Source organism: Sylvia atricapilla, chromosome 26 (assembly GCF_009819655.1).
Source record: "Sylvia atricapilla isolate bSylAtr1 chromosome 26, bSylAtr1.pri, whole genome shotgun sequence".
NCBI lineage: Eukaryota > Metazoa > Chordata > Aves > Passeriformes > Sylviidae > Sylvia > Sylvia atricapilla.
In genome coordinates this window covers 2,419,691-2,447,581 of record NC_089165.1, presented here as the reverse complement: position 1 = coordinate 2,447,581, position 27,891 = coordinate 2,419,691, and the positions used below count along the sequence as shown (strand labels likewise).

At 51.2% G+C, this 27,891-nt stretch overlaps 2 protein-coding genes across 2 annotated transcripts in view; both read left to right on the top strand.

Annotated features, from left to right (window-relative positions):
* Positions 1–3,878, top strand: part of INSR (insulin receptor) — a 52,297-nt gene extending 48,419 nt beyond the window's left edge. Inside the window, exon 21 of the mRNA XM_066336298.1 lies at positions 832–3,878. Within this exon, the coding sequence (XP_066192395.1) occupies positions 832–1,186 (355 nt within the window). The 3' untranslated portion in view covers positions 1,187–3,878. The remainder of the gene's footprint in view (positions 1–831) is intronic.
* Positions 3,879–10,958: 7,080 nt separating this feature from the next.
* The window catches only part of ARHGEF18 (Rho/Rac guanine nucleotide exchange factor 18), a 48,442-nt gene continuing 31,509 nt past the window's right edge, over positions 10,959–27,891 (top strand). Inside the window, exons 1-10 of the mRNA XM_066336292.1 lie at positions 10,959–11,034; positions 16,022–16,158; positions 16,460–16,959; positions 18,568–18,778; positions 19,418–19,532; positions 20,167–20,224; positions 20,434–20,478; positions 20,762–20,842; positions 21,203–21,308; positions 21,812–21,986. Of these exons, the coding sequence (XP_066192389.1) occupies positions 10,959–11,034; positions 16,022–16,158; positions 16,460–16,959; positions 18,568–18,778; positions 19,418–19,532; positions 20,167–20,224; positions 20,434–20,478; positions 20,762–20,842; positions 21,203–21,308; positions 21,812–21,986 (1,504 nt within the window). The remainder of the gene's footprint in view (positions 11,035–16,021; positions 16,159–16,459; positions 16,960–18,567; positions 18,779–19,417; positions 19,533–20,166; positions 20,225–20,433; positions 20,479–20,761; positions 20,843–21,202; positions 21,309–21,811; positions 21,987–27,891) is intronic.

Below are 27,891 nucleotides of genomic sequence, written 5' to 3'. Positions count from 1 at the left end.
CCAAGGAATGACTGATTGTGGCACTCAGTGCTCTGGGTGACAAGGTGGGGGTGGGTCAGAGGTTGGTCTCTATGATCCTGGGAGGTCTTTTCCAACCTCAGTGATCCTGGGATTCTGAGTGAGAAGCCACACTGGAGCAGCTGTGAGGGAAAGCAGCTCTGGCTGGAAAAGAGAGCACAGATGGTGACTCTCTGGTTCTGGTAGCCTCTTCCCCCAGCTGCTTCTGGCCAAAACAGCACTTCCAGAGTCATAAAATAAACATGTTTTGTGAGTATCCTTATGAAAAAAGCCTGCTGTGCAGGACATTTGTCTGATGGCCAGTTACAAACTCCAGTCTGAAACTCTATTTGTATTTGTGAGTTCTTTCTCCATGGTGTTTGATAACATGTGACCTCTTGCTGCAGCCTTTCTTTTGGGTGGGATGTTTACAGGACCTCTGTCCTCTGCCCAGCCTCCCATTTTCCTTGAGGTTTTGGGAGCTTTGTTATCTTTCAGGCAGAGTTAAAATTAAAAGGGAATTAATTAAAAAAGGATGACCTGGCTGTAAGTGCGTGTGCACACACACCCACACCCACACAGAGTCTGTGAACCACAGCCCTGTTTCCTTCAGTAGCCAAGTCAAGAACAATTGAAGGAATCGGAAGGAATTTTTCATCTAGACAGAAATAGAGAAAAAGGAGTGTCAGGATCTACAGGCAGATGTGGAGGCTGGAAAGAGAACAAGCAACCCGGGGTGTCAGAGGCGGAGTGTGGGTGCTGGGGGGGTCTGCCATGGGTGTCTGCATGTGGCATTGTTTCTGCTGCCCCTGACTGTGCTCTGTGCTCCTGCAGGCACAGCCTGATGCAGATGTGCTGGCAGTACAACCCCAAGATGCGCCCCACCTTCATTGAGATCATCGAGATGCTGAAGGACGACTTGCACCCCAGCTTCCACGAGGTCTCCTTCTTCTACAGCGAGGAGAACAAACCTCTGGAGACAGAGGAGTACGAGATGGACTTTGAGAACATGGAGAGCATTCCCCTTGACCCCTCCTCGTACTCACAGAGGGACAAAGCGCTGGGGAGGGACAATGGACCCTCCATGGCCCTCAAGGGCAACTACGAGGAGCACATCCCTTACACTCACATGAACGGTGGCAAGAAAAACGGGCGGATTCTCTCCATGCCCAGGTCAAGTCCTTCCTAACACTTCCTGTTTGGCCCAAGGGTTGTGTCTGCTTTTTTCCCCCCCTCCACAAATCTCAGGACTCTTGTTATTGCTGCCACAGTGTATGACACACAACTACAAACTCTTCAGATTTTTAATCATCTTACGATTAAATTTTTTGGGGTTTTTTTTTGTTTTTTTTTTTTTTGCCAAGTTGACTGGTTGTCAGTGGACTTATCTGTGAACATAAATGGAAGGGGTTTCCATGGCTGCTGTCCCTTCTGTAACCATGGTTTCACAACAGGAAGCGACCGTGTGAGTTCAACTGAAGGAGAAGCATCTGCGTTTGCCAGCAGAAGACGTGAAGTTCTCTGGTGCCTGAGCTCCAGCCCAGCAGCGTGGAACAAGAGCATTTCCAGTAGAATTCCAGGCTTTCAGGCAGGCTCTCCACTACAGCTGAAGGATTCAGCACATCAGTCGGACGCGCCAGATCCTCAGATTGACCAATAGCTGCTGCTTTCATACTTTGTTTTCAAGGGGGGGAGCCCCCGGGGTGCGTGCGTGGGTGTGTGTGTGCGTGTGTGCAGTATCAACATGTGGGGTGTACCCTCTAGCAAAAGAGACACTTCTGGTTTTGTACACAACTTACAGCGCTTTCAGGCACATGGTAGGATTCTCGGGGTATCCTGCACAGGGCCAGGAGTTGGATTCCATGATCCTGGTGGGTCCTTGCCAACTCAGCATACTCTATGATTCTCTGTTCTCACAGAAGCTTTCCTCTTCTTGGAAGTGTGTACTTACCTTTTTTCCCCATTTCCCTGGAGGGACTGAATCCTAAACAGATTATTTTTTATACTGAGGACTCTTGGGAGCAGGTTTTCTCTCATTAACAAATGAGGAAAACGTGCTGGGAGCTAAATGAGCAGAACTCTGAGATTTGTGGGTACTTTCAAGACCAAACGAAGTAGGAGTCCCCTGACCTGAAACATGGAGTTTTCTGTCCTTACAGCATTGAGTATATATATTGTTTGTTGTAACATATTTAAAGATGTCTTTAGTTTAAATTTTAACTTCATATAAATTATTGACTGTTTATGATCCTTTTGGGGCGAGGAGAGTTTTGGGGGATTGTTTGGTCTTAAAGTGGTCCAAAGATTTCAGAATGAACTAATTTTAGCCTTGCAGGAGCAATGAAGCACATGTTCAGTTCATACTTGACAAGGCTTTGTAATAGTTTCATGATTTATACAACACAGTCAGCTGGCTCCAGTCGAAGCCCCATCTTTGGGTGTTGGGAGCTGAAGGACACAGAACATCCTGGCCTCGAGGAGCCTCCTCCTCTGCCCCCGTGCCCCTCGCTTTGCCTTCCGTGCCGCAGATACAGCCAGAGAGAGAAGATGAGCACGAACTGGAGCTGAGGAAGGGACACTGAAGGCGAGGGCACAAAGCTCTGGGCTCTGCACACCGGAGGTGACTGAGATTTGCTGCCTCTCTGCTGCTCCCAGGCCTCCAGCCTTGTGTTCCCCGAGATTCCCGCTGCAGAACTCCCGAGATGCTGCAGAACTCCCGGGACACGGCTCACTGTCAGGACTGTGCTTTGTTGTGCTGCTGTTTGCAAAGACAGAGCTGATGGGCACCTGATGCCGGAGAACAAGGGTGAAACCCAACGGGGGCTGGTGAAACCAGCGTGGAGCTGGCGGGAGCAGGGAAGGAAGATGATGGATGTCACAGGCCTGTGTCGTGCAGAAGGTGCTTGAACAGCAGGGAGAGATGCTGAGTCCTCCGCTTCTCCTCCTGGAGAAGTCTAAGATGTGTTTTGTGCTCTCTGCCAGGAGAAAGCGAGGTGACCTGGCTCGGGAGAGCAGGAGCATGTGCTGGGCTGTGACTCCAGCCCGGGCAGTGCTGCTGCTGTGAGCGAGGCAGAGGGGCTGCAGTCCCTAGGGAAGAGCTCTCCAAGCCCATGCCCGGGGATGCAGCTGGTTCTGGGATCCTCTGCCCTCGGCTGCTTCTGGCCAGAACAGCACTTCAGAGTCACAAAAGGGGCACCACAGACTCTGGGCAGCACCAGGAGCTGTTGGGCCCTTTGCTGCTGGAGGCTGATCGGTTTGGCCCAGTGGAGGGTACGGGTTGCTCCACAAATTTGGGTGAAAAACACAGTCCAGACATGGGTGAGAACCTTTGGATTTCAGAAGGCCTCGTTTACATTTCTTCTGCTTTACAAAGTCGTAACTGTTTAGCAGCTCTATACTACACTGCAGGAAAGAAGACATATTCTCACACTTTTCTAAGGAAGAGAAGTTTTTCTTATTAGAATTTTTTTATTTATTTTAATATATAAAACACTGTAAAAAAAAAAAAGCAACAATTTGTTTTCTTAAACACACAGAACCTGTAAATTTGTATCCGCAAAATCTTGGCAAGTGGATGTGGTGGGATTATTTTTGTCCTGTTCTGGTGCAGTCTACCTCAGTGTTTCTTAAGGATATTTTTTAATACTACGCACCTCTAAACCTGTTTAAATATTCTGGTCTGGACCTATTGTGGATCAGGGAAAATCAGTATCAGCTGATTCCAATACCAGGGACCATTCATGAAGGGAATGGGAAGGAGAATGGCTTGTCACTGTTGATCCTTAATCCGAACAGTAGTGGCCAATGAACCCATTTACAAATTTGGATCTGATCTCATCCCTTAGTTCTGTTGTGATTTAAAAAAAAAAAAAAGAACAAAAGACCCATTTAAACGTTTGGACTTCAGTGAACTCATGACCTAAAAGGAGCAGGCTGCTTCCTCTTGGATCAGCATGTGCCAGCATGGAGCAGGGACTGGGACCAGCCCTTGCTTTTGGGGTGGCTTGGTCACTGCTCTTCTCACTGCGCACAGGTGACCCAAGGTCCTGCCAGTGACCTCCTGAAACAAACCTTTCCCAGCACACCCTTACTTTGCTAACATTTCCAGTGGCAATGATCATAACTGTGGGAATAGAACATCTTTTACCTGAAGGAACGTTGGAACCTCGTATTGGGTCTGGCTTTTCCACACGGTTGATACTGGTTGGCCCTGTGAGTACACATGGTTTGAACACTCAGATGGCCGAGGCAGGGAGTGTGTGCTGCTCTGTGGACAGGCAGTTCCCTCCCATGGCTCAGTGTCACCTTCACCCTGCACCGAACGGAGCAGTTGTTTGTACCCAGCACTGTGTGAAGGTTACTCATCCTTCCTACCTTGTGCCCAGGGGGAGGGAAGGCGTGTGGTACCAGTGGGGAGGGTATTGTGTTTCTCCTCTGTAAAACAAATAACACTAGTAGTTGCTGCTCGTGGCTGTTAGAGATCACACTCAGCTGTAGAATTAGGAAGAATAAATGAACATCACCCGCAAAGCCCAGCTCTCAGTACTGGAAAATCCTTCCCTGGCTCACAGCTGACACTTCGGTCTCTACTGCTGGAAGATCCTCGCCCCAGGGATGCCTGAATGCCTCACTTGGATCTTGCTGATTCCTGCTCAGAGAATTCCTGCAAGTGGAGACTCAAGTGCTGTTGAAACCTCTGGGGTGTTGCCAGGGACCCCAGCATGGGCAGGGCTGCTGAACCTTCCTTGGGGCACCTGCTTTTTGCTCCGGCCACATCCTTATGGGGCAGAATTCCCCAGCTGCAGTGGAAGCACAGCACTCTGCTGCTGCTGCTTAGGAGGAACCAAACACTAGTACAGGAAAGCAGGTGGGATGGCTGGAGAAGGGCAGCCAGCAGTGGGAAGCTCTTTCTTTCCTTGCATTAGTATTTGTTGGAGGGTTGGCTCCTGCCCTTTGTGGGCAGAGGATGCCCCACTCCCAGCACGGGGCAGCAGGACAGACCCCTCAGCCTGTCCAGGAGCAGCTGGAGCCTCCTGGGCACAGTCTGGCACCACCATGTAGCCAGAAATTCACTCTGGTGAATCAGAAGGAGCAAGAAGCTGAGCTCTGCTGAGCTTTCACTGAGAAAACGTCTGAAGTGCGAGGCTGGAGAGGTTTCTCAGAAAGGTTTCCACATTAAACTCAATTGCCACTTCCTGAACGGCTCTTGCCAATCTGGAACTGCTCTCGCGGGCCAGCGCAGCGCTGCAAAGCTTGGCTGCTGGGTTAGGAACGTGTCTGTCTTGGCTGCTTGTAAATACTCTATTGTGTTGTAAAATAGAAGAGCTCAGACATAAACTCTGTGCCAGCACTGGGTTGGGAAAGGTGATGGGAACTAGACCACGCTGCAGCGATGATGGTAAAGCAGCTGTGTGGGTATGAAGAGGCTGCTTTTAGATTGCTAAAGGGTACTCTTAATTTATGGGTAGTTTTATCTCTTTCCTCCTAAATTTGTATTATAGTGATGGGACACTTTGCTTAATATTAGTCTGTTGGCTATAGTGTTGGTATCTCTTTGGGAAAAAAAAAGTAAATCTCAAAGTTGTTTCTTGTGTTACTGAGCTGACTGTGCTGAAGGCAAATAGGAAATGACAGGAATGAGAAGGGTGCTAAGCATCTGCTTTAGAGGAGGGAGGGAGGCAGTCGAGTTCCCTCTCAAAGCCACTGTGACACGAAGATGGACCCTGAGCTGTCCCAGGCCCTTCCTGCTACCAAGACTGGAACCTTGTTTTACTAGCCAGAACATAAAATATCTTTGTGCCATAAAACCTTACTGTCAAGGCTGTGCCAGGTGCTCCCGTGATCGTGTGGGATCAGCTCAGAGCCTGGAGGGAGCTCGGAACTGCAGATGAACCCTGTGATCCTCTGGGAGCCGGGGACTGGCAGGAACCGGCCCTGCCCAAAGGGCCACCGCCCCTTGGAGTGTCCTGTGGTCCAGGGAAAGGAACTGCTGAATGGGTTGGAATCAAGAAATAGTTACTTTGTGAAATTCAACATAAGATTAGTTTGGTATTTGTATGAACTTAATGGAATTTGGCCTTTTTATTACCTTCTGCTTGGCTCTGTGTTCCCTTTGCTTGGATTCTGTCCGTGAGTGTTGGTGTAAAGCCTTGACGTGTTCAGCCTCGTTAGGAGCATCACAAGAGTGAAGCCAATCATCTAGCTGACTTTTGGAGGAACCTGACTGTTGAAAAGCAACTCTAAAATTACCAGTTTTAGCAAATCTGCTGTCATTAAATGTGCATTTCTTTTTAAAATTAATTTTCTTGTCCTTCCTGGAAGGAAGCACTTATTCTTGCAGTTTGGGCAAATTCACTGCAGCACAATGCAAAAGCTGTAAGGGGACAGGTAGAGAAATGACTTTTTAAATATTGTATAATAAAGTTAGTATTAACTCCTATGGTGTTGTTATTTTTTTTTGCCAACAGATTTGCAATCAGCTAGAAATTCTGTTCCTAGCAGTGGTTTTGTTCCCACTCCAGTGTTCCAACTGGTGGTGTTAAAGTTTCCTTTCTCAGGCCAGAAAGATCCCTTGGGAACAGGGTCTGATGGCTGGGAGGACCTGGAATAGTCCTGGCAGCTGAAGAGGAGCCATCAGTGGAGGTTAAATGTGGGCTCTTGCTTAGCTGAGTCCCAGCCCCTGCTCAGTCCCAGCAGCACCAGTAAATCTTGAGCTGAGGGCTCTTTACCTGAGAGCTCTGAGCTGGACCTGACACCAAAGCTCCCTAAATCCAGACTCTCTCAGCAGCATTCCAACGCTTCCACCATCCCCCCTTCCAGGTCTTTTCCCATGAAAACTGATGGAGAACTTTAGAAAGGCCACTTCTGAATCTGCAGAGGTAGAGTGGTATTTCAGCAAGAAAAGCATTATCTTTTGCTTTAGTTAGGGGAATGATTTTATTCTTGGAGTATCAAAACTGGTTTGTATTTGAGGCCCTCATGGATGAGGGACCTGGACATCAGCTTCATCCAACACAGCCCAAAGCAAACGCTCTCTCCTTCACTTAAATAAACTACAGATAGTTTCAGTTAATGTTAGGTGATGTTCTGTGAAGTCTTGGGGTTTTTATTTTTTCATTCTTGCTGCTCCCACCTTTCCCTCTGCATATCTAAGGTTCCAGAATATAAATAGTACTGCAGATACCTCTTGTTTGAAATAAAGGATCAAATGTGCCATGATTTTTTAAAAAAAAGGAAGAAAAAAGAGAAAAACCTTTCCCCTTGATTTATTTTTTCAGTGTTTTCATATCTAAGAGCCAAGCAGTGACATGTACAGAAAATCTTTGAATAGTAAAAAAAAATCCTTGCTGTGTGTCAGAATATTGAACAATTAACTGTTTATATTAAAATTCTGAATAAATTATCCAAGAATAACTGTTCATTTTGTGTCTGCTATCTGTGCAGCACTGAAGGCTGCTTTGCCGTGGAGAAAGCACTAAATTCGTACCATGGAATAAGCTGCAAAATAAATGGTGTTAAGGAAAACAAAACCCACAGCTCAACCAGCTGTAGGCTTGTAGTGTGAAGCCACTGGAACTCCTCTACCTGATGGCTCTGGTGATCCCTGTCCTCACCTCAGAGCTCTGGATGATGCCTCTGATGCCATCGGGTGAACTCTGGTGCCAGGATTCCTTTGGGAGCATCGAGAGCTGTGGCTCTGTGATGTAATTCTGCTATTTCCTGGGCACGGACCAGGTGTTCCCTCCTGGGAGGGGACAGACACAGGCTTTAAAACACTGCCGGTTTTAAAGCATCAAAGGCAGAGGCTCAGCCCCACCCGTGTCCTGCGGTGGAGCTGCTGTAAGCGGGTGTGCACCAGGAGCTTCCTGTCCTGCCCCAGCCCCTCGGGGGGTGTTTCGAACTTGGTTTTGTTTCTCCAGAGCCAAGATTTCACTTGTCACCTGTCAGGGAGTTCTGCAGAGCTCGAAGATCCCCCTGAGCCTCCTTTTCTCCCAGCTCTCTCATAGGATTGAGTCCAGCCCCTTCCCCAGCTCCGTTCCCTTCTCTGGACACCTTCTCAACCCCTCAGTGTCTTTCTGCAGTGAGAGGCCCAGAACTGGACACAACACTCAAGGCCCCACCAGTGCCATTTTTTTTCCTGTCTATCCAGAATTCTCCCGCTGTGAGAATGATCATTAACAGACTGATATATTAAGATGTTTTGGAGTCGTTTCTTCTGGCACAGCCTTGTTCTCCGGGGATCCTAAAAACGCAAAAATAAGTAAAGCCACAAAACTTGAACTTGCTGTCCCGAGAGGTTTGCTTCCCACTGGGCCCTTTAGGATGCTGAGGCTCGGACAGTCCTTGTGCCATTATCACTCTTCCAGGCTGCCTGCTCCGCTCAGCTGCAGGCACCCCCAGGCCGTGTCAGACACGTGGCAGGACGAAAAGAGCTCGTCCTTGTTTGAGCCAAGGACAGCTCACCATCCCGTCCGCCCGAGCAGCTGCCTGGCGTTTAGGAGCTGCCCTGATCTCTGATGCTAATCGAGCTCTTGTGGACTTCAGAGAAATTAAACCTTAATTCCTCTTTGCTCTTGTGGTTTCCTGGAGCACAGGGTAATTGCTATTCCAAACGCTGCCAAAGCTGCGGTCTCTGAGTAATTGGAGTGTGAGTGGTTCTTGTTCTGATTAGGGTTTGGCTGGGGCTGGTGAGTGCTCGGGGCTCCGGGACGAGGAGCGTGTGTGCCTCAGCCCACGGGGCTTGTTGGGAAGGAGGGAATACTGTGCCAACAGCCCCGAGCCCGGACCGTGCCAGCCGCTCTGTGTGCTGGCCAAGGGCAGGGCGGGGGCACCGCCTGGGAGCCGAGGTCTTTGTCTCTCTCCTGTACAGGTGACTGTGGTCGGTACAGGCATTTTTCTGTGCCGTGCTGTCACTTCACCCTGTGTCAGACAGGGCTGCTGGGCTTTGGGGTCCCTGTTGCTCCACAAGGCCGAGCCATGGCGGCCGAGGCCAGGGCCTCGGTAAGCGGAGCCGTGTGTAGGAGCCCTCGGGCCGGGCGTGCGGGGCTCTCGGGCACACACCGCGGCTTTTCCCCGAAGGGAACAGGAAGCAGTTGCGGCAATAGCTGCTCCTCGCAGCCATCGTGACTTCAGGGGTCCCAAGGCCCTGCACCGGCTGCCGCGGGGCCCGCAGCCCTCCTGCTGGCTCTGCTGGGCCTCCGGAGCCCCGGGCCCCGCGAGGGTGGGAGCGGGCAGCGGCGGGGCGCTGCGCTGGGAGCTGCAGCACGGGAGGCGCGGGTTTGTTTGTGCCGTCGGAAAGGGGAAGCGGTGAGAGGGCTGAGCCGGAGGCCCCCGTGAGCAAACCGCCCTCACGGCCGCTGCTTCCCCGCTGAGGCTCCGCTCCGGAGCCGGGGAAGGAGCCAGGGCTGTCAGAGCGCACGAGGAAGCGCCACAGAGATGCCTCCGGCCCTCAGGGTAAGTCACTCTCTGCACAAGCTCCATCCCACAACAGCGGGGTTGTCGCTCACCTTCCTCAAGGCCTTGTGAGGAAGCGGCTTGTCTGGAAGCCAAAAGTCCCAGTGCTGGGGTTGGTGCAGCCTCCCTCCTGCACCAACTTCAGTGCAAAACATGGTCTGGGGAGGCTCAGCCCACGGAGGGTTTTGCTGGGCTGTGAGTGAAGAGGAGGGGATGAGGTCAGGATTTAACCCTCAGCTGTCATCGTGGTGGGCTCTGGGGCACTGCTGGGCACCCTTCGGGTGCTGCTTTTGGCTCCTGCACACCACAGCTGAATGTTTGCAAAGACACCCTGGCGCTGCCCACAGCTGGCTTTGGGCTGTGCACGGGAGGGATCCAAGCCCAGCACCCCAAATTCCGCTCTGGACCACCCACTCCAGGGCTGGTCCCCAGTGTTATCTGGGAGATGGACGCAGAGGGGATGTAGACAGGGTTGTACTGGGTGGGTGACATTTTGGAGATTGTGGCCAGGCAAGAAAAATGATTTTTGACACTTGCCTTTGTGTATCACCAGCCCATCCTGGGCTTCCAGCTGTGGAGGTACCTGTGGTTATTCCCAAACCGGTTGGGCTCTGCTCAGCGAGGCCACAGGCATCAGCTGACAGCCAGGAGGAGTTTTGGTCTGGCCCCAGAGCCCAGCAGCTGCGCTGGGGTAAAACCTGGCTTCTTCAGCCTGATGGAGGGGTTGGGAGTGAAGTTTGAAGCCTGTCTGGGCTGGGGAGCTGGTGCCAACTGGAAGCAGTGGGCTTGGAGGGTAGGGAGTTGGGTCTCTTGGGGCAGTTTGAGATTGCTCCCATCTGCTGCCCTGTGAGGGAGAGCTGAGGAGGGCTTGGAGAAATGTCTTTGCCAGGGGACTGGGACTTGCTGTGAGTTGCAGGATGATGCTGATGTTGTGGATGGACAGGGATTCTTGCAGTCCCTTGCAGAGGCTCTGCCACAGCACTTGAAAATTAGAAAAAAGTGTAAATAGTGAGCCTTCATAAACGTAAAGACATCAAGCCTTGAAAGTATCAACTCTGACCCTTCACTGAAGGTGAAGGTGACTCTTAGTCAGGTGAGAAGCAGTGCCTGAAAGGTGATGGTCTGTCATGCTCGCAGCCGTGAATGCAGCAGGGAGGCTTTGGCAGAGGGCAGGGGAGCTGTGCTGTGTTAACAGCTTGTTGTCTGTTTCTGTCTGCAAGCCTCCAGGAGCGCTCAGGGGCTGTCTGTGCTCCCAGGCCACTAATCCCCAGGCCCAGCTGTAGGAAGTCACTGACCTGCCACACAGGTGGGAACGCCAGGGACCAGGAATTTCTCTCTGGCTACAGCTTCCATCAGCTGATACTTCTGACAAAACACTTGGCTTCTCCACTCCCCCCTTGGCAGCCCCTGGGCTGCAGCCTGCAGCGCTGCCTTAGACCGCGCTGAGCTCTGCTGTGCTCCGTGCCGGCGTCTCCTGCTCGGGGCTGTCCCTTGCACAGGGCTCCCAAATGTCAGACTCGCTGCTCAACCACTCCTGGCCATCGTTTTCCAAGCGCTGGAAGAAGAGATGGTCCTTTAAGCGAGGTAATGGCCTGTGGGGACGGGGCTGAGCATGTGACGGGAGCTGGGCTATGGTAGGGACAGCTTGTCCTGGACTGAGCAGGTACCAAAGAACCCCGGGGGCCCGGGCAGAATTTGTTTTGAGGTGCCTCCCACTCCTCCCTGCAGGGAACACTGCCTTAAGTGGTGGTTAGCACTTTTCCTTCCATTTAATCTTCTTTTCAAGGCACATAATTGCCTCGAGGAGCTGAGTAATGGGTTAAATATCAGCCTTTCGGTTTTGTAATAAGTTTATTTCGTGGTTGGCAGTGAGCTGGAGGTCCCGGTGCTTGCAGACAGCTGTCTCTGCATGCTGCCTGGCCAGAGTTTGGTGTTTGAGCAGATGTGGGGGAAAAGATTCCTTCAGTCTTTCAGTGAGGGCTGATGAGCAGAGCCCCCGTGTTCGGAGCCCTGGCAGTTTGGGTGGCCCTGGCTGGGCTTCACTGTGTCCAGCAGCAGGGGTGGGAAATGGCAGCAACCCGTGTGAACTGGCCTCATTTCTGCATGTGGTGCCGTGACTTGGAAAGAGGGAAGTGAGAGCCCCAGGAAGCAGGACATTTGCGGTCCTGGAGGAGCCAGACACTTGTGTCCTTGTGAGAAAACACTGCCTTCAGGCAGATGCTTTTGGGTACTTTTACCTGCAGCATCAGAGCTCCTGCTCCTCTTTCTGTTTCATTATTCTCCACCCACTACTAGTTCTCTTCTGGTGTGAACATGCAGGAACCAAGATCCAAATGAACAGTCGAGGGAAGGTTAATTCAGAGCAGGAGGTGGGGGTCCTGCAGGCTCTGATGCGTGGTGAGCCCCAAGCTCCAGTGTCCCCAGTGCCATACCTGCTAGGGGGGCTATGGGCAGGCTGGGAAGGCTCAGGTGGGCTGATTTCTCTAACAAATGAATCAGCCTCACGGTGCTCCCGAGCACTCACTGCTTTGGAGAGGGCCTGGGTACAGCCAGCTCCCTTCAGCTGGTGCTTGCAGAGTGGTTTGTCCTGTTGGGGCTTGTGCTTGGGCACAAATTGCTCAGGTCTCACTCAGCCCCTCTCCCACACACATGTTCTGTAGTGTGGTATTCGCTGGTCCATGTGGGCCCTTCCCTCAGTCTCCCCCAGAGCCACTGCAGGAACCTGCACAGTGACTTGGAGGGAATCAGAGGGGCTGCAAACCCCCCTCAGCCCTGCTGAGACCCTTCAGCTGAGAGACAGCAGAGAACAGTCCTGGCTCCCTGCTCCTCTGCCCTCTGTGCCCAAGAGCCCGGCCCCAGGGCAGTGATAAGGTAGGGCTCTGTACAGTGTGTTACAGTGGGGGACAGCTTATCTTCCCCTGCTCCTGCCCAGAGCCAATCCCCACTGCTGCCAGTGCTGGCTGTGAGGGGCCCACGCCAGGACTGCACTTCAGCCCATCCTGGCACAGGGAGTTCAGCACTTGCTTTCCAGAGGTTTTTCCCCTATAGCTCTGGACATCCTCAACAGGATATGTGAAGGACAACTGGTGCAGGGCCAGTAGGGCAAGGGTGGGTCAGGGGAAGATGGAATCATTTCTTGTCTCTGATGCTCTCCATGGTTTCCCAGCAGTTTCTATTCCCTGACTGCTGGGAAATGCCCAGACATTCTCGTCTTTCCTTCCTCCTGGGATTGTTTCATGGAGCAGAACTGCCCAGTGCCTTTGTCCTGCCACATTTGGTGCGGTCTCCCCAGTGAGAATGCAGACAGTGTTTGATGTTGGAGGATGTGAGTGGTGTGGCCAGAGCTCAAATCCATGTTTTCCTCTGACGTCTCCCCTCCCAGCGCCAGCCTGGCTGCAGGGTCACTCGGGGACATGCAGCATCCTGCACCAAGCCAGGGGACAGGCAGGTGAGGATGGGACACTGCTGGCACAGCTTCTCCCAGTGCTGTCTGCTCTGGTGTTGTCACCTGCTGTGACACTTATGAGTGCAGCTTCAGTGACCAGCCTGTCTGAGGGAAATCAGCACAGCCAGTTACAGGAGGGAGGGTTTGACTGGAGGCCTGAACTGGAATGATGAAAATCTCTGTTGGGATCTCAATGGCCTTGGGTACAATTAGAACAGCATGAAGCCTTCTTCCTTGAGCAAGAGCTACTCAGCCAGCTGATCCTGCTGCCCCCACGGCATCAAACCCCCTGAGACCACCCCAGAGTGTCACATGCCATGGATGCCTGTCACTGCTTCCTTCCTCCCCGTGCAGCAGCCCAGAGTTGTCATGTTTCACCCATGGGAAGCTCTGGCATAGTGCAGGAACCAGCCCAGCCCAGCGAGCGATGCTTCCTCTCCAACTCTGCCCTGGGAATTCCTCTGAGGAGGCTGCTCCCTGCAGCAATAACCTTTTATGGTTTCCAGCCAGAGACGAATTAAGCAACTGCAATACCTAATCTGCTTAATGTTCTCCTAAAGCAAACAGCATTTGTTCTTGAAAGTGTCATTTTGTTATCCCATCTCCAGCTTCAGCTAAGGAAAGGTGACTGCTGCTGTCTGCCAGAGTCTGGGGGGCCAATATTCCCTGTTGCCTTGCCACCATGCCAGAGCCTGGCTCCTTCCAGACAGGCTCGAGGGCAGAGTATGGGAGACTCAAGGTGCTCCAGTTTGCCACACTTGCTGACACATTGGCGACCACCTTGATCATTGATATGGGGGTGTTCACAGCCCCCCAGACCCGCCTCCTTCCTGTGCGTGCTCCATGCTGGAACTTGCTTGCCCATCATCCTACAACCTGACGCCTGAAGGCGTTTTTCCCCATGAGCTCCTCCATCCCCGCCTTGCCCACGTGCCAGCCCATCCTCTGAAGTGGGGGCCCGGCAGTGCCGTGGCAGTGCCGTGGCTGGTGCTCACACATTGCCTAAAATGGTGTCCCCAGGGCTGTGCCCGTGTGCGCCGCGTGCCGCTGCCTCGACCCTGGTCTGATTTATCGCGTGTTGAACCGAGTGTCTGAAGCCTCCAAGGAGGATTTAAGTCCTTTGGTGGGTCTGGACCGGGTCTGTTGACTGCAGCCTATGCCTTGGCCAAATCCTGAGCCCTTCATGGCACAGGCAGAGCACAGGGAATATTTTCCAGGCCTCCAAGGAGCTGACTCTGTTCCAGGGATCCACTTTAGGGCTGCATGGAGCTTGGTGCTGGCCCCAGAGTAGCCTTGGCGGGATGGCTGGACACTGCTTGGGAGGAAAAAACTCCTTGTTTTAGTTAAACCTTCAGTCCAGGGCTCTGGCCTCTATCAGGCCACAGCCCTTGTCAGCTCCTGCTGCCTCTCAAGGCTTTGCTGCTTTCCCTGTGGGTAGTCCGCTGCCGAAGGAATGGTGAGAGCAGGGAATCTTCTTTTTCTGCTTTCCTTGGATTTGTGTGAGGCCATCTGTCCTGGCCTCCCTGGGATGCTCCCCACCTCCTGGTTGCTCTGTGTGGGTCCATTCTACCTTAACCATCATCCCAGCCTGTTTGGGGGCTTCAGTGGCTTTCACTGCCCACCTAAAGCTTTGGCTGCTGTTTCCTACAAGTTCATGCCAAAATCTGTGCTGGTTCAAGGGTGTATTCACTTCAAAATGCTCATTTTCGATTGCAAGCTGAATCCAGGTGCACTGAGGAAAGCAAAAGGTGATGTTTAATAGCTCACTAAATCTCTGCCAATTGCAGATGCAGCTCAGGGACACCCTGGGCAAGATTTGGTCTATTCATTAAAAATGTCGTGTGAGGTAAATTTACAGCCTTGCTAGAAAGCCTGTTTCAAATTTTCCCTGGTCTTGTAGCTAGAAACCCCTCAATTAAAATAGTGCCTTCAGAAGTATTTTCTTTCCATATTATTTATAGTCCTTCTCTTGAAACCATCACAGACATTTGAACACACTAAATGCTCCTTAAAACAGAAAATCTGGCATCTGCAGTGTGCAGCGGGATCCAAGGAACAAACCTCCAAACTCTCCCTCACGTTTGCTGCTTTTTTTTAATTGGCACCATGCAATTCCTGGCTGAACTGTGTAGCTTTATAATCCACAGCAGGATGCAAGCTTTCCAAGAGTATGCTTTTTAACAATGTCTTCCTTACATTAATGTCTTTATGCTTGATTTTCCTGGAATGTGATGGGTTTCTAGCACTTTCTTGCTGTTTTTTCCCATTGGATAGATATGGCTGCTTACAGTCTCTTGCTGTTGTTCTCTGCATCTTCAGAGATCCACCACAGTGCTTCAGCCAGCAGCCTGGCTTTTTTTCCCTTTGCCTCAGCCCTTTGCCTCAGCTGTGTGTGTCTCCAAGGAATAAAAAGCCTCCATGAGTCATTCGATGGTTCAGGGATTGTGGCTAGGGTTTACAGAGTGCCTCGCTCCACAGGAATGTGCTTCAGTCAGCTGGACCATCTATTGTACCAGGAAACACATCCAGACCATGGTTTGCTTCTCATTGAGCTTTCAGGTGGTACCTTCCCACTCAGGTTCACACACCTGCCTGGGGAAAATCCAGAACCAGAATTATGTGCTCCCAGTATTGCTCTGCATAGTCAATTTGCCTCCCAGTATCCTTTATTACCTACCCACCCAGGTGTCCTTTATTCCTTATGGATGAAAATAAAACCACTGTCAGTATTTTTATTCCTAGATTTCTGATTCAAAGGTCCATAATGTCAATTACAGACATCATTATGTGCTTAATTGTTTTACTGTGGAAAAAGCCTCTGCAGCACAGGACACTATGAGGAGGGTCTGGCTGCAAGAGTGCACGCCTGGTCTGTCCCCTTGCACATGCTGCAGGGATGAGCTTTCTGTTGAGGGATGAGGTTCCTGATGGTAGGAAATCCCTGCAAGAGGTTTCTACAGGATCAAGGCTGCTGTGGTCTGGAGATTGCCTGGCACTGCTTATCTGTGAAGGAGCAGAGGGCACTTGGAGCATTTTAGTGCTCCTGATGTCACCTGCGAGTGTGCAGCTGGTTTTCTATCCCTCCCAGATGTCTGGTTACCTGCTGAGGCGTTCTCTGTCTTGCAGGGTCTGACTGCAAGCCGTGCTTACAGGAATTCACTGACCACCACAGCCCTGCCTTGGAGTATCCCACCCCCAAAAGCTTCCTCCCATCCCTGATTGCTGAGGATGATTCCTTCTGCACTAGCATGGCTGAAGACAAGGTAAGTGTTCTCTATCCTCCTTGCTACCACCCTGCAAGGCAGAGGCCAGGGGAGGCAAACTGGGTGGTCAGCTCCATGTCCAGAGGGGTTTGTGGTGGAGTAGGAATGGGGAAAAGTGGTACTGATCCAGATTGTCAAGTAATACAAGGTTATGTTGCTGTGAGGGACAGCAGGGGAGGGCGACTATTACAAAGTCATTTGGAGGTCTGGCCCTGCTCTACACCCCAATTTCTGCATGGGAGGCGTCCGCTTTGCAAGGTTAGTGTGAGGCTCACAGACAAGATTTGTGCTGCCTTTGCAGGAGGACTCATCTTCCACAGAGCTGGATGTGCCAGCAGCAGACTTGCATAGCAGCACGGAGGATCTCCTCTCAGACTCCGCTCTCCACGGCACAGAGTATTACAAAGATCTGGGACTCCTGAGCCTGCCGTCTGCCAAAACAGCGCCAGACACAGCAGCGCAGCCAGAACAAGGATCCCAGACTGTGTCTGCCCTTCACTCATTGGAAGAGAGACCAAGGGCTCTGAGCAAACTGTCTGTGGATGTTGCTTTTTCCAACCCCGTTTCCTGCTCAGTACATTACGGCAAGGCTGACTGTCATTTGCTGAACAAAGGCCACCCGTGCTCCTGTGCAGCCATGCCAGGTGATGGTACCAGCACTTCTGAGCATCCTGCAGAGACAGACAATGAGCTGGACCTGCAGGAGGCCCAGGATTCCTTCCCCACGCTGGTGAGATCTATGTCCACCTCCCGGAGGCACAGCTGGGAGAGCCCTCTGTCACCCGTGGACTGCAGGCGCAGGTACGGCGGGACTGTGAGTGATACTTGATGTACACGATGCAGTGGAGGTATGAGGCTGAACATCACACTGCCTGCAGCTCCAGATGCTGCTGGGTGGTCTCCCTCACCTGTCAGCATCCACCAGAGCAGCTGGACACCCACTGCTCATGTTGGGTGCGATGTGGAAGAGGAAGTGCTAGGGCAGCAAGAGGCTTTAGTGTCTTCTTGGAAGTAGGAAGACCCTCTTTTCCTGGTGTTGGGGCCGGGAAGATCTCTCTTTTCTGTCTGGAGGGAATCTTGAACAGCATCAGTTGCCCCAATGACCTCCATCCTCTGGCTCAAAGGGAGTTTTTCCCATCAAGGAGGGATTAAGAGAGCTCTGTCAAAGCCTTTTTCTTCTTGTCCATGAGTTGGCTTGGTGGGGCCTGTGCCTGCAAGCACTGTGCTGTCCTCCAGCCTCTGCCCTCCACGTGGCTGCAGAGGAGGTTGTGTTTGTAGCACGGTGCTGAGCTCTGGCTGGGAGCAGGATCAGACCTGGCATTCCTGCCATCCTCTGCTCCTGCCACATAAATGCCTTGAGCTCCAGGTTCCTCCAGGAATGCTTTCCCTGCTGACAAATGTATTGATCTCCCAGCTGACTGGGATTTAGGGGCAAGCCAGCAAGGACTATTTTTATCTCTCCTCCTTATACGGTACCCTAAAATTATCTCAGCCTGAAATCTTGGCAGTCCTTTTTCAAGTTCAGACTTTGGTTCTCAGACCTATTGTTGTCCCATGTGCCATGGATCACTCACAGTTTATGCTGTAACAAGCACATGAGTAACAGTGGCATGGAGTGGCTGTTGGTGTCAGGGACACATTCTGTCCCCTTGCTGGGTGATGAAGCACGTGTGAGCAGGAGGCCAGGCAAGGGGAATACACCCCACTGTTCCCTAAGCAAACACTTCCTGAAGCCTGCCTGTGGCAACAGGAATGAAGTGACAGTGATCTGCAGACAGAACCCATGCAGAGACTAAGATTTTCCACTGAGCTTTATCCATCATTTTGCTTCTGTGTTGTCACTGCAACAGCACTTGGTGTGCTGGACACTGTGAGGCCCAGGGGGAGCTGGTCCACCCCTCATTTCATAGAAAATAATTATTTTCTTTCCTCAAAGCTGGTCCCTGGTGGGAGCAGGATTTATGGCATGATGCCACAGTGGTGATGTGATAAACAACATCATCTGCCACTTCTAAATGTCCAGAGGGACTTTCCTGGATGGCAGCTGACAGGGCAGCAGCTCTGGGGCAGGCAGGACAGGCTGCTGCCAGGGTGGCTGCACAGTCTCAGGGGTTGCTAAGAGATCAGTGTGAGCCATCCAGCATTAAACATCCCTGTGACCAGGGAGCTGGGGACTCACTGGTGGCAGCCAGAGAAGCTGTTTTTAACAGGCTCAAGAGTTGGAGTCCAGGCTGACACTTCCTGTCGTTTCCTTTCCCATGTGCCTGCTGTGGGGAGCCTCCTTGTCCCAGTCGCATGAGCTTGTTGGGACCACCCAGCCAGGGACATTGCAGGGGCTGTGCCGTGCCGGGCACAGTGTGCCAGGTCTGCTCAGGTCTGCTCTGAGGCTTCTTCCTGTCTCCTGATTAGGTTCAGCCTGGATGTCACAGAGCTGGGCAGTGACCCAGAGCAGGACGATGTGGAGAAGAGGAGCCAGTCCTGCCTCCAGCCTCATGTGTCCCTTCAGCTGCCCAAAGGGGAACAGGGGCCCTGGAGCAGCAGCCGAGGTGGCACAGTGATCAAAGTGGAGATAGAGCCGCTGTGCCCAGACCTCGTGGCCAGCCCCAGCTTGCAGGACGTGGTGAGTGTGGAGGGCTGGGCACGGGGGCAGCAGGGCAAGCTGAGGGTGCAGAAAGCAGCATACACAGGTGTCAGCTGCAGGCTGGACCCCTTCAGTGCAAGCATGGAACCAGGAGGTGCAGGAATCTCAGCAAGGATGGGCTTTTCCAGATAAACTGCTCTGGTTTGTGGGATAAAGGCCCTGGGAACTGCCTGTAGTACAGCCCTCTTTTCCCACATATTTAGCTGGAATTTCCCTGCCCTTGTGCTTGTTGCCTCTTATCCTGTCACTGCAGCTCTAGGAAGAGTCTGGCCCTATCTTCTCTCTAATCTTTTGTCCGGTAGTTAAAGACTGCAGTGTCACTCCCTGCCCCCTTACACACTGCTTTGCTTTGGGGAATACCTTTAGACTCAATTAATATTAAAAGGACAATTGCATCACGGTGCTACATGTCCAGTAAAAGTGACAAGTGCCTACAAAGCTTTCAGGCACGAGTGTGTCTTGCTCCAGCCTTCCTGGAGCAAACAAACAGCTGGGCCTAATGGTCTCCTGCATCATAACCCTGATAAAACAAGAGGGAAAAGGTGAAGAATCAGCTGTGATGGAAGCTCCCGTGGTGCACAAAGCACCAAAGATTTCTGTGACTTTTTACTTCTCCAGAAATGTGTCAGCAATGGGAAGAGACTGAGGTCCAAGTCTGTCCCATCAGCCTGTGAGACCGTTGCCTCCCCCAAGATACCTCACAGTTTCAACACTTCTCTTCCAGCTGTGGAAGGTTGGTATAGACTTTATGCCATGAAATGGGGTCAAGGTGCAATTAAAAAGGTAAAAAACTGGAGCTGTAGCCTCTGGAAGCATGGACAGCCTCTGCTTTCCCTTCCACATGGTCCCAGGAGCTCCTGAAATACAAAGCCAAGCTGGTTCTGAGTCTGGCCCTGGCTAGCAGTGCAGTCTCAGCTCAGACATGCCCAGCTCCAGTGACACATTGCCACATAACCTCCCTGTGGCCAGTGCACTGGTCACTCACTACTCAAGTACCTCCTGTGAGGATTGCCCTGGAGGAAAATAGAATGATTTCAGAGCCTGGGAAGTGGAGGGGAGGCTGGCTGCCATGGGGAAGGGCTCTGGGGTGGTACCAGCTCCTTCCCTACTGCAAGGAGGACCCTCAACAGCAAATATCATACAGACTGGGGAGGTGATGGGTAACACAGAACAGTGATGTAGCCTTCACTTGCCTCACAGAAATGCAGAGCAGAATCTCCTTCCCTAACTGCTCCTGGCATTTCTTCCTCACCAATCAAGACAGAGTGGGAGCCCAGCACAATTAACAGGGTCCAGTTGCATAGATTGCAAAGTGGTGCTCTGCAAAGGCAAACCAGGATCCCTGCTGAGAGTGTTTTGTGTTCCAGGTGTTGAACCCCCTGCTCTGGAGGTGCTGGAGAAGGACCACGTGTCCCCAGACCATGTGTAGGTATTGTCTGTCCTGGCTGGTTTGAGATGAGGGAGGTTTTTGTGTGCATCTGAGCTACTGGGAATGCAACAGCAAAGGAGATCCCACTCTGTGCTGGGGCACAGCTGAGCAGTTGGTCATAAACCAGCACCTGAGACTTTGTGGGGTGCAGAACGTGCAAGGATATTTTTTAATCCCTTGCTTTTCTCTTACCTCTTATTGGTAGGTTAATTGTCCAGAAGGTACTTCAGGAGCTGAAGCATTACCATGGGTAAGTGTGTCTGGGACAGGGACGTGTGGGGAGGTCACAGGTCTGCCTAAGACACACCTGGCAAAGGACACTTGGTCCCTTGAGGGGCAAATCCCCAGGGTACCAGAATCACTGATTTATTCCAGTGAAACCAGGGTAGAATTGCAAGGAGATGGGGCATTTCATGAGCCTCCTTGGTAACTCTAAAAATATTCCTGCCCCATCTAGAAAATTAGAGTTTCAGCTGACCCAGAAGTTCTGCTCTTGTGTTCTTTGCTGTGTCTGATGCCTTTTCCCTGCCCAGGGTGAAGCAGAGAGCTTGTGTGCAAGAAGGCAACGATTCTTCTCAGCAGAACCTCACTTGGTTTGAGTTCCTGTCTAATGAGTAAGTGAGACAGTGGGTGATACACACTTCATGTTCTGAGAGCAGACTGATTTTGAGTCCCCTCCATCTAAGCTCTACTGCCGCACTCATCCTGTGTGCAGGACACTGGTATCAGCAGGGGTTCAGCCAGGAGTGTGGCACTGAACAAAACCTGCATACATAGTTTGAAAGTTCAGCTCCGTATTTGCAAGGGTCTCATAAATAAATGACATGGCTGATGCCAAACCAGATCCTCCAGGAGATGGAAAGCTTATACTTGGGGTCCTAAAGTAAGCTTCAATAAACTTCATCAGTGATCTCCCTAAGCTGGGCTTGGTCAGTGAATTTCCCCTTTTTTAAAATATCTTGGTCTCCTTTCAGAAATGAGGACAGTGGGAAGAGCGATAAAGCAGAGAAAGGCACAAAGGTGATGCGACGTCTGAGTTCTCTGCGGAGTCGAGTCACTGGATCCTGGCAGAAGGATAAGGTGAGAGAGAGATGCTGAATTTGTGGAAGGAATCATTACATTCTTCAAACAGAAAAGGGGATCTGACTGTAGGGAACAGTTAGCTGCATTGCTTTGGATGGCTGAGGTTTCTGTGTCAGTAGATGCACTGTGACCCCAAAGGCAGTAGTGCAAGTGATCCCTGAATTCCAACCCTCCTTGCTCCAGGGCACGTTCTGGATGCTCTTATGCTACTTTGGCACAGTTGTGGACAGCAAGAAGAGTGCCTTGGCTGGGTGACTGCCTGGATCACTCTTTGGGGCAGGAGAAGCCTGCAGAGGAACAGCCAAGTGTGTCCTGCCTTTCATCACAAATGGACTTAGACTAGAGGGACTGGCCCAAGCCTTGGGAAGGCATTTAAGAAAAGCACTGCCATCCCACTATACCTGCTGCCCACCAGCTCTCTGCTTGTTTGTACCAGTGGGGAAAGGAACGTGTGGGCAGTGCAAGGCCTGTGACTGGGCTGTGTTTTTCTCTCCTTCCAGGGTAAGAACAAAGAGCAGCTCAAGGAGCGAGAAAAGGAGAAAGAGACAAAGGAGACAAAAGAGAGGTGTAAAGATATCAATGGGCACCAGCTTGTGCCAGGGGTTTTCTCCAGTTGCACCAGCTGCTCACTGTGTGCCAAACCTCTTGGGAATAAAAGTAGTCTGCAGTGCCTGAGTGAGTATGGCTGTCACTGCCTGGCTCTGCCCCAGCCTGTGCTCCCTGCCTGCCCTTCAGCCCAGGCTGTTCTGCCTAAAGCAGCCCCCTGGATTGTTTCACTTCTCTGCCTGGCTCAGCTCTACCCCACCACTCTGCTTGGCCTGGCTTGGTTATTTCTCCAAATAGTCCAAATGATCTCTGAATCCTGCCTGGCAATTATTCATCCTCATTTTCTTTGGCCACTTGACCGTTTCCTGCCCCTTTCCCCCAAGAAGGGTTCTAGGTCAACTTCTCTTTTACTAATTTTTTTTGTCGTGACGTTCTGCTTTGCTTTAACAAATATCCCAATTGCCTGAGTGTAGCTGGATCTTTTAGGCTGTTTTTCATAGCCACAGCGATGTCTCAGCTCAGCATCTGCCCAGGGATTTCTAGAGCATCCAAAACTTTATTAACTAACAAAAAAAGTCAAATGTTGCCTCCCAGGACGTACATGGGCAAGACTGTTGTTTTTCAGCTCTAAGTAGTGCCAGCAGCATGGGCCTCTGTGCTCCCACTGCATCCACTGGGCATGGCTTTGGCTGACAAACCCTGTCCCTCCTCTTTGGGGCAGGTACTCAGGGCACTGAAGAATGTTTTCATTCCCAAGGGATTGTCTGTGGGCAGAGAAAATTTTCTGGAAATGAAAGGATTGCTCTCTTTCTCCACCCTGTACCCTCAAGCAATGCTCAGTCTCTCAGAGGCTCTTAAGGTCAGTAAAACCTTTCTGGGGCATAAAGGGACTGATTGCCCTCGGACATTTGTGGTGAGAAATATATTTTTCCTTCAAGGCAGCTGGAGGGAAATTGAAAAGGGGCACAGAGCTGACTATTAGTGAGCATTTTTCAGGCAAGACAGCAAAAAGTAGGAAGCAGGGAGCTGAATAAGAGCTTTGCAGATATTTAGAAAGATCCTAAATATTATGGGAAGAGGCAGGGTTATGCCTTGTCATTCCTGTGTGAGGAATCTCCCAGGCAGAGGTTCTGTTTGCAGTCCTGCACACTGCTTTACAAGAATACCTTAACCTGCGAGGGCACAGACAGTCCTTGATACCCCTGAGCCATGCTCTGTATGGTCCTGGGAAGTCTGAGGGCATTTAGTGTGAGTGATTCTCCTCTGAACAACCCTATGGAGATCTGTGATCGGGAATTGGAGCCAGTTGTTGGCTGTGTGGCTCAGCATGGCTTGTCCATCACAAATAACCAGGGACTAGACATGAGATATGGTAACTTCACCTTGTTTCTCAGCCTTTCCATGAGGAATCTTTGTTCTGTGAACATTGAGGAGAAAAACTCCAAGGTGGCTGAGGCATTGGTTTGTGTTTGGGACTCTGTGACATCTCCTTTGGCTCTTGGCTGCCCAGGCTAACACAGGCAGCAGAGCAGCACAGCTTGTTTTGTGATGTTCCCTTTGCAGTGGTTTGAACTGAGGCTGAACAATCGGCCAGGGTTCTGAGATGTCTATTAAAATTAATGGTCTGTCTGTGGTGAGACCTGGGCTGCGACTTGTGGTGTGACAGCTGATAGCCTGAGAGTGCCTATATTTGGATGATGTTGGGCTGAAACCTTTGCGAGCTGCTGCTTAGCTGGTAGTTGATATCAGCAGCTCCCGTTACTGCAGCTCGGAGCAGTGTGTGGTCTCTTGACTAGTCCCTGATAGAGCTCCGGGGCCACCGGGAAGCCGGGGCAGCAAGCCTACTTTTCAGAAGTGTGAGCAGCTCTGTCAGGCTCAGCCTGAGCCGTGGCTGCTGCCAGGATGTGAGGGTATTTGGCTGCGCCTCTCCTTTTCTCCTCGTGAACTCACATTTGACCATCCCCGTGCCTTGGCCGCCGGCCAGACCTCGGCCCATCGCTGGTCAGGTGCTGCTGTTGCTGTTGTTGTCTCCGTGGTATTTTTAACTGCAGCACCACCACGTGGTCTAAGGCAAAACGGGCTCGTGGAAAACACAGGAAAAGATGGTGGTTAAAGGGACAAGCTGAAGGGGGAGGGAGGCTGGGAGAATGACTGCAAGCCTGAGATCTTTTCACTGTCCACTAGACGCAAAAAGTCTGGTGACTTCCGAGGCTGTGATGAGCTGGGCAAGCGAGAGCTCTTCGTACTAGAGATACTAACGGCAGGAGAAATTCTGCATTTAAGTCAGAACAAAACCCCCTTGTTCTGTTAGAAGCGTGTGAGCTGTGAAGAAAGTGGGCAGCTCGGATAGCCTGGTACATGGTAACTCGTTCCTCTCTCCCACTGATTCCTCCCTTCTGTCGTCACCCTACACAACACAGAGTCTCCCAGGGGAGAAGGCTGTGCTGTGTGTCAAGAGCAGAGATTCGGGAGAGTCTCTGCAGCTCACAGATGTGCAGTTAGGAGCCTGGTAAAAATGAAAAACAAAGAGGAATGATTGCAGTCACAGGGATCTTGACAACAGTGGCCACCCAAACTCTGCCGTTGTGTAAACTATGAGCTGTGAGTCTCTAGGTTTATTGTTCACCTGGAAATGAGAAAGCTCCTCTTGAGCCTTTGCTATCACGGATGGAGAAGGCTCTGTGCCTAAATTAATCCTCTCTTATAAACATGCTTCCAGAGTTTATGCAACAGGAGTTAGATGAGTCCCAGGGAAGCCCTGACAAGAGGAGAGCTCTCCAAGCAGGCTGTGCCGTGGAGGCAAGCCAGGGATATGCTGTGGAATACAGATGGAAGGAAGATTGCTTCCCTTGAGCTTGAGCACTGGGGTAGAGGCGAATCTTTACATCTTTTTTTGACAGTCAGTCTCTATTACTTCATGGGGAAGACAGAGCCAAGGCCCTCACAGGGGTGTCAGATTGACCATCCTCTTCCAAGGAAACCTATAACCACAACCAAAGTTTGGCAGGATTCAGACATATTCCTCTTCTTTAAGAGAAGGTGCTTGGTTTAATGAATCTTCCTGAACAATACAGGCTGTGCTGGATGGTCCACCTGTCCTAGGCTGACCCTTGCTGGCTGCTTCAGTGCAGTGACTGATCTCTAACTGGTTGCTGTAACAACTGGTCTTGAGGATTTATTTAAGGTGCATTGTGAAAGAGGTTTGGAAAACCATTTCCTTTCGCAAAATGAGAAAGAGAGAGGACAAGGATTTCTGCAGTTTGTCAGGCAAACATCCTCCAGCCATGGCCAAGGAGAGGCCAGAATAGCTTTTGGTTTACACCTGAAATTTGGTGTGAAATTCACCATGACTTCAGTACTAGTGCCTGCAGGGTTTTGCTTTTGGATTCCCAGTGCAGTACCAATAAGCTAATAGGTGAAGTGTAGTTTTGGCTTATGATAAGGAGGAATTACTTGATTTTCTATCCTGAAATTTGTGTTCACAGCCCACACAGAGTCCTGAGAAATCTAAAAAGCAGCAGGCAACCTGGAACTTTGCACTTCCGTAGAGAGGCACATCTGCCAAAAATCTTCTGTTTTGTGGGGGGAAAGGAGGTTTGGCTGCTGTAACATGATGACAGTGATAAATGGACTGGGAGTCCCACTTGGAATAAACTGTTACTGACAGGAGTCCAAATAAACAGAGGCAAAACCAAAGCGGCTGCGTTGGGATGTGGTTAAGGTGGTTCTGAGCCAATGGCGCAGGATCTGAAGCAAATGTGAAAGCGGCTGCAGCGCTGGTTGCAGAGGAAGCACTGACTGAGCTGAGTGTCCTGACACAGAGCTGGCTCAGACAGCTTTAGAGGGCTTAGAAAAGGAAACCAAAGGACATCCAATTCTCAGTGCTTCTCCTTTTCTGCTTTTCAGTTTCTTTTTTGTGTCTGGGCAGTACTACCTTGACCTGGAATATCTCCAAATGCTGCTCCTTCCGTTCCCTGATAAAACCTCAAGATCTTGTACGCTCGAACTGACAAATGCATTGGGACAGTAATCAACCACAAGCACATTCAGCAAGAAATCTTTTGCTATTACAGAATACACAGCTAATTCTGCTGATACAGAATACAGGATTAGACAGCTGGTACTCTTCTTTGCAATCCAAACCTTAGCTCTAAGCTAGAGAGTCTTGGAGGTGGCTGCTGTGCCAGATTTTGCACTGATTTTCTGGTGATGCCCTTAGGCTGCACAAGCACAGCACGTTCTCTCCATGACAGCTGCAGTTGGGCAATCTGCAGTGCTTTACTTCTATATTACAGCAAAGCACGAAGTTTGAAGTGCCTGAGGATTAATCAGTCACCAAGTGACAGCCAGCTGTTTACTCCCAAACCGCTTTATGTAATGATCATTTCTTTGTAGTGCTGACAGGCCCCAATAAACAACTTGGGACCTCAATGTACTCAGTCCTGTAGAGAAGCAGCACAAAAGGGAACATTTTGGAAAAGCTTGCAACTATGAGACAAAGATAAAAAAAATTAAATAAACAGGTGGCAGTGTGGAAACCAGAGATCACATTGGCCCTTTGGCAGGATTTCATCACATCTCCAGCCCAAACAGTGGCAGGTTCTTTCAAAGCAGAATGGGAAAGCTGCAGGATGGATTTTGAGAGGGAAGTTTGTAATCGTGTATGTTGTGTTTTCAAGCTCAACAGGCAAGTAGGATATGTGTGATTTAAAATTTGACAAACTTTCCATCAGTATTGTAAATCCTCAGAGTGAAATTGGGAGGGGAGGTTAGGTGGTGAGGTCTTCTCAGTTTTCCTGCCTGCTCTGAGTACTCCAGCAGCCTTGTGGTAGTACATCAGACTTTATTGTGTCAGGGAAAAGGTGTTTTTCCCAGCAAGCTGTTTGGTTCTATGAGTCAGTGCATGGATCTCCTGCTAGGGAAGATAATTCCCCTTTGCTCTCCTCATTTGTCTGTGCAGGGGTCACTGACAAAGGCCTGGGCAGGCAGTCGCTGTTGAAGGGAGGACAGGAAAGCCAGCACCTGCCAACCCTCCGGGCACTGCAGCCTGGACTTGGCAGGGTGTTTATAAACACTCCAGCACACTGGGATGGCAAATCCTACCAGGCTTTTAATAACAACTTATGTATTTCAAGTCCCAGGCGATGTGTGAACACACATGAAGTGCCATGCTGAAGATGCCACATCCCATCTGTTAGGGGCCTCTTTAGTCTGGAAGGGACCGTGTGCTCTCCCTGAGGGGAAAGTGTGGGCTAATGGGGTGGCCATGGGCCCTCCCTGAGGGGAAAACAGTGGCTGGGGGGCCATGAGTCTCTCCTCAGAGAAGTCATGGGTTCTGGGCAGCCTTGGGCCCTCCCTGAGGGGAAAGTGCAGGCTGAGGATGCTCATGGTGTCCCCGAAGGAACATGCAGGTTCTGTGCCCTTCCTGAGGGAAAGTGCAGGCAGGCTATGGGTGGCCATGCCCTCCCTGCAAGAGGAAGGAGCAGGGAATGGATGGCCATGTGCCCTGGTACTGGCCACCCATATCCCGCTCTTACCCCTCACGGAGGGCATGAGCATCCTTAGCTCGCAAGGTTCTCTCAAGGAGGGCACACAGACATGTTAGCCCGTGTTTTCCCCTCAGGGACGCCATGAGCACCCGCAGCCCGGGCCCATTGCCCATGGAGAGCACAAGGCCACCCTCAGCCTGCTCCTTCCCTCGGGAGGAGCACACCCAGCCTGACCCACGCTTTCCCCTCAGGGAGGGCACATGGCCACATCCAGCCTGTGTTTTCCTTCAGGATGGACACGACTCTGCCTTCCCTGAGGGAAAAGTGCAGGGTTAAGAGTGTCCGTGTGCCCTCCATGAGAGGAAAACACAGGTTAAGGGTGTCCGTGTGCCTTCCATGAGGGGAAAACACAAGGGTGTCCGTGTTCCCTCTGTGAGGGGAAAACACAGGTTAAGGGTGTCCGTGTGCCCTCCATGACGGGAAAACGCGGGTTAAAGGTGTCCGTGTTCCCTCCATGAGGGGAAAACACAGGTTAAGGGTGTCCG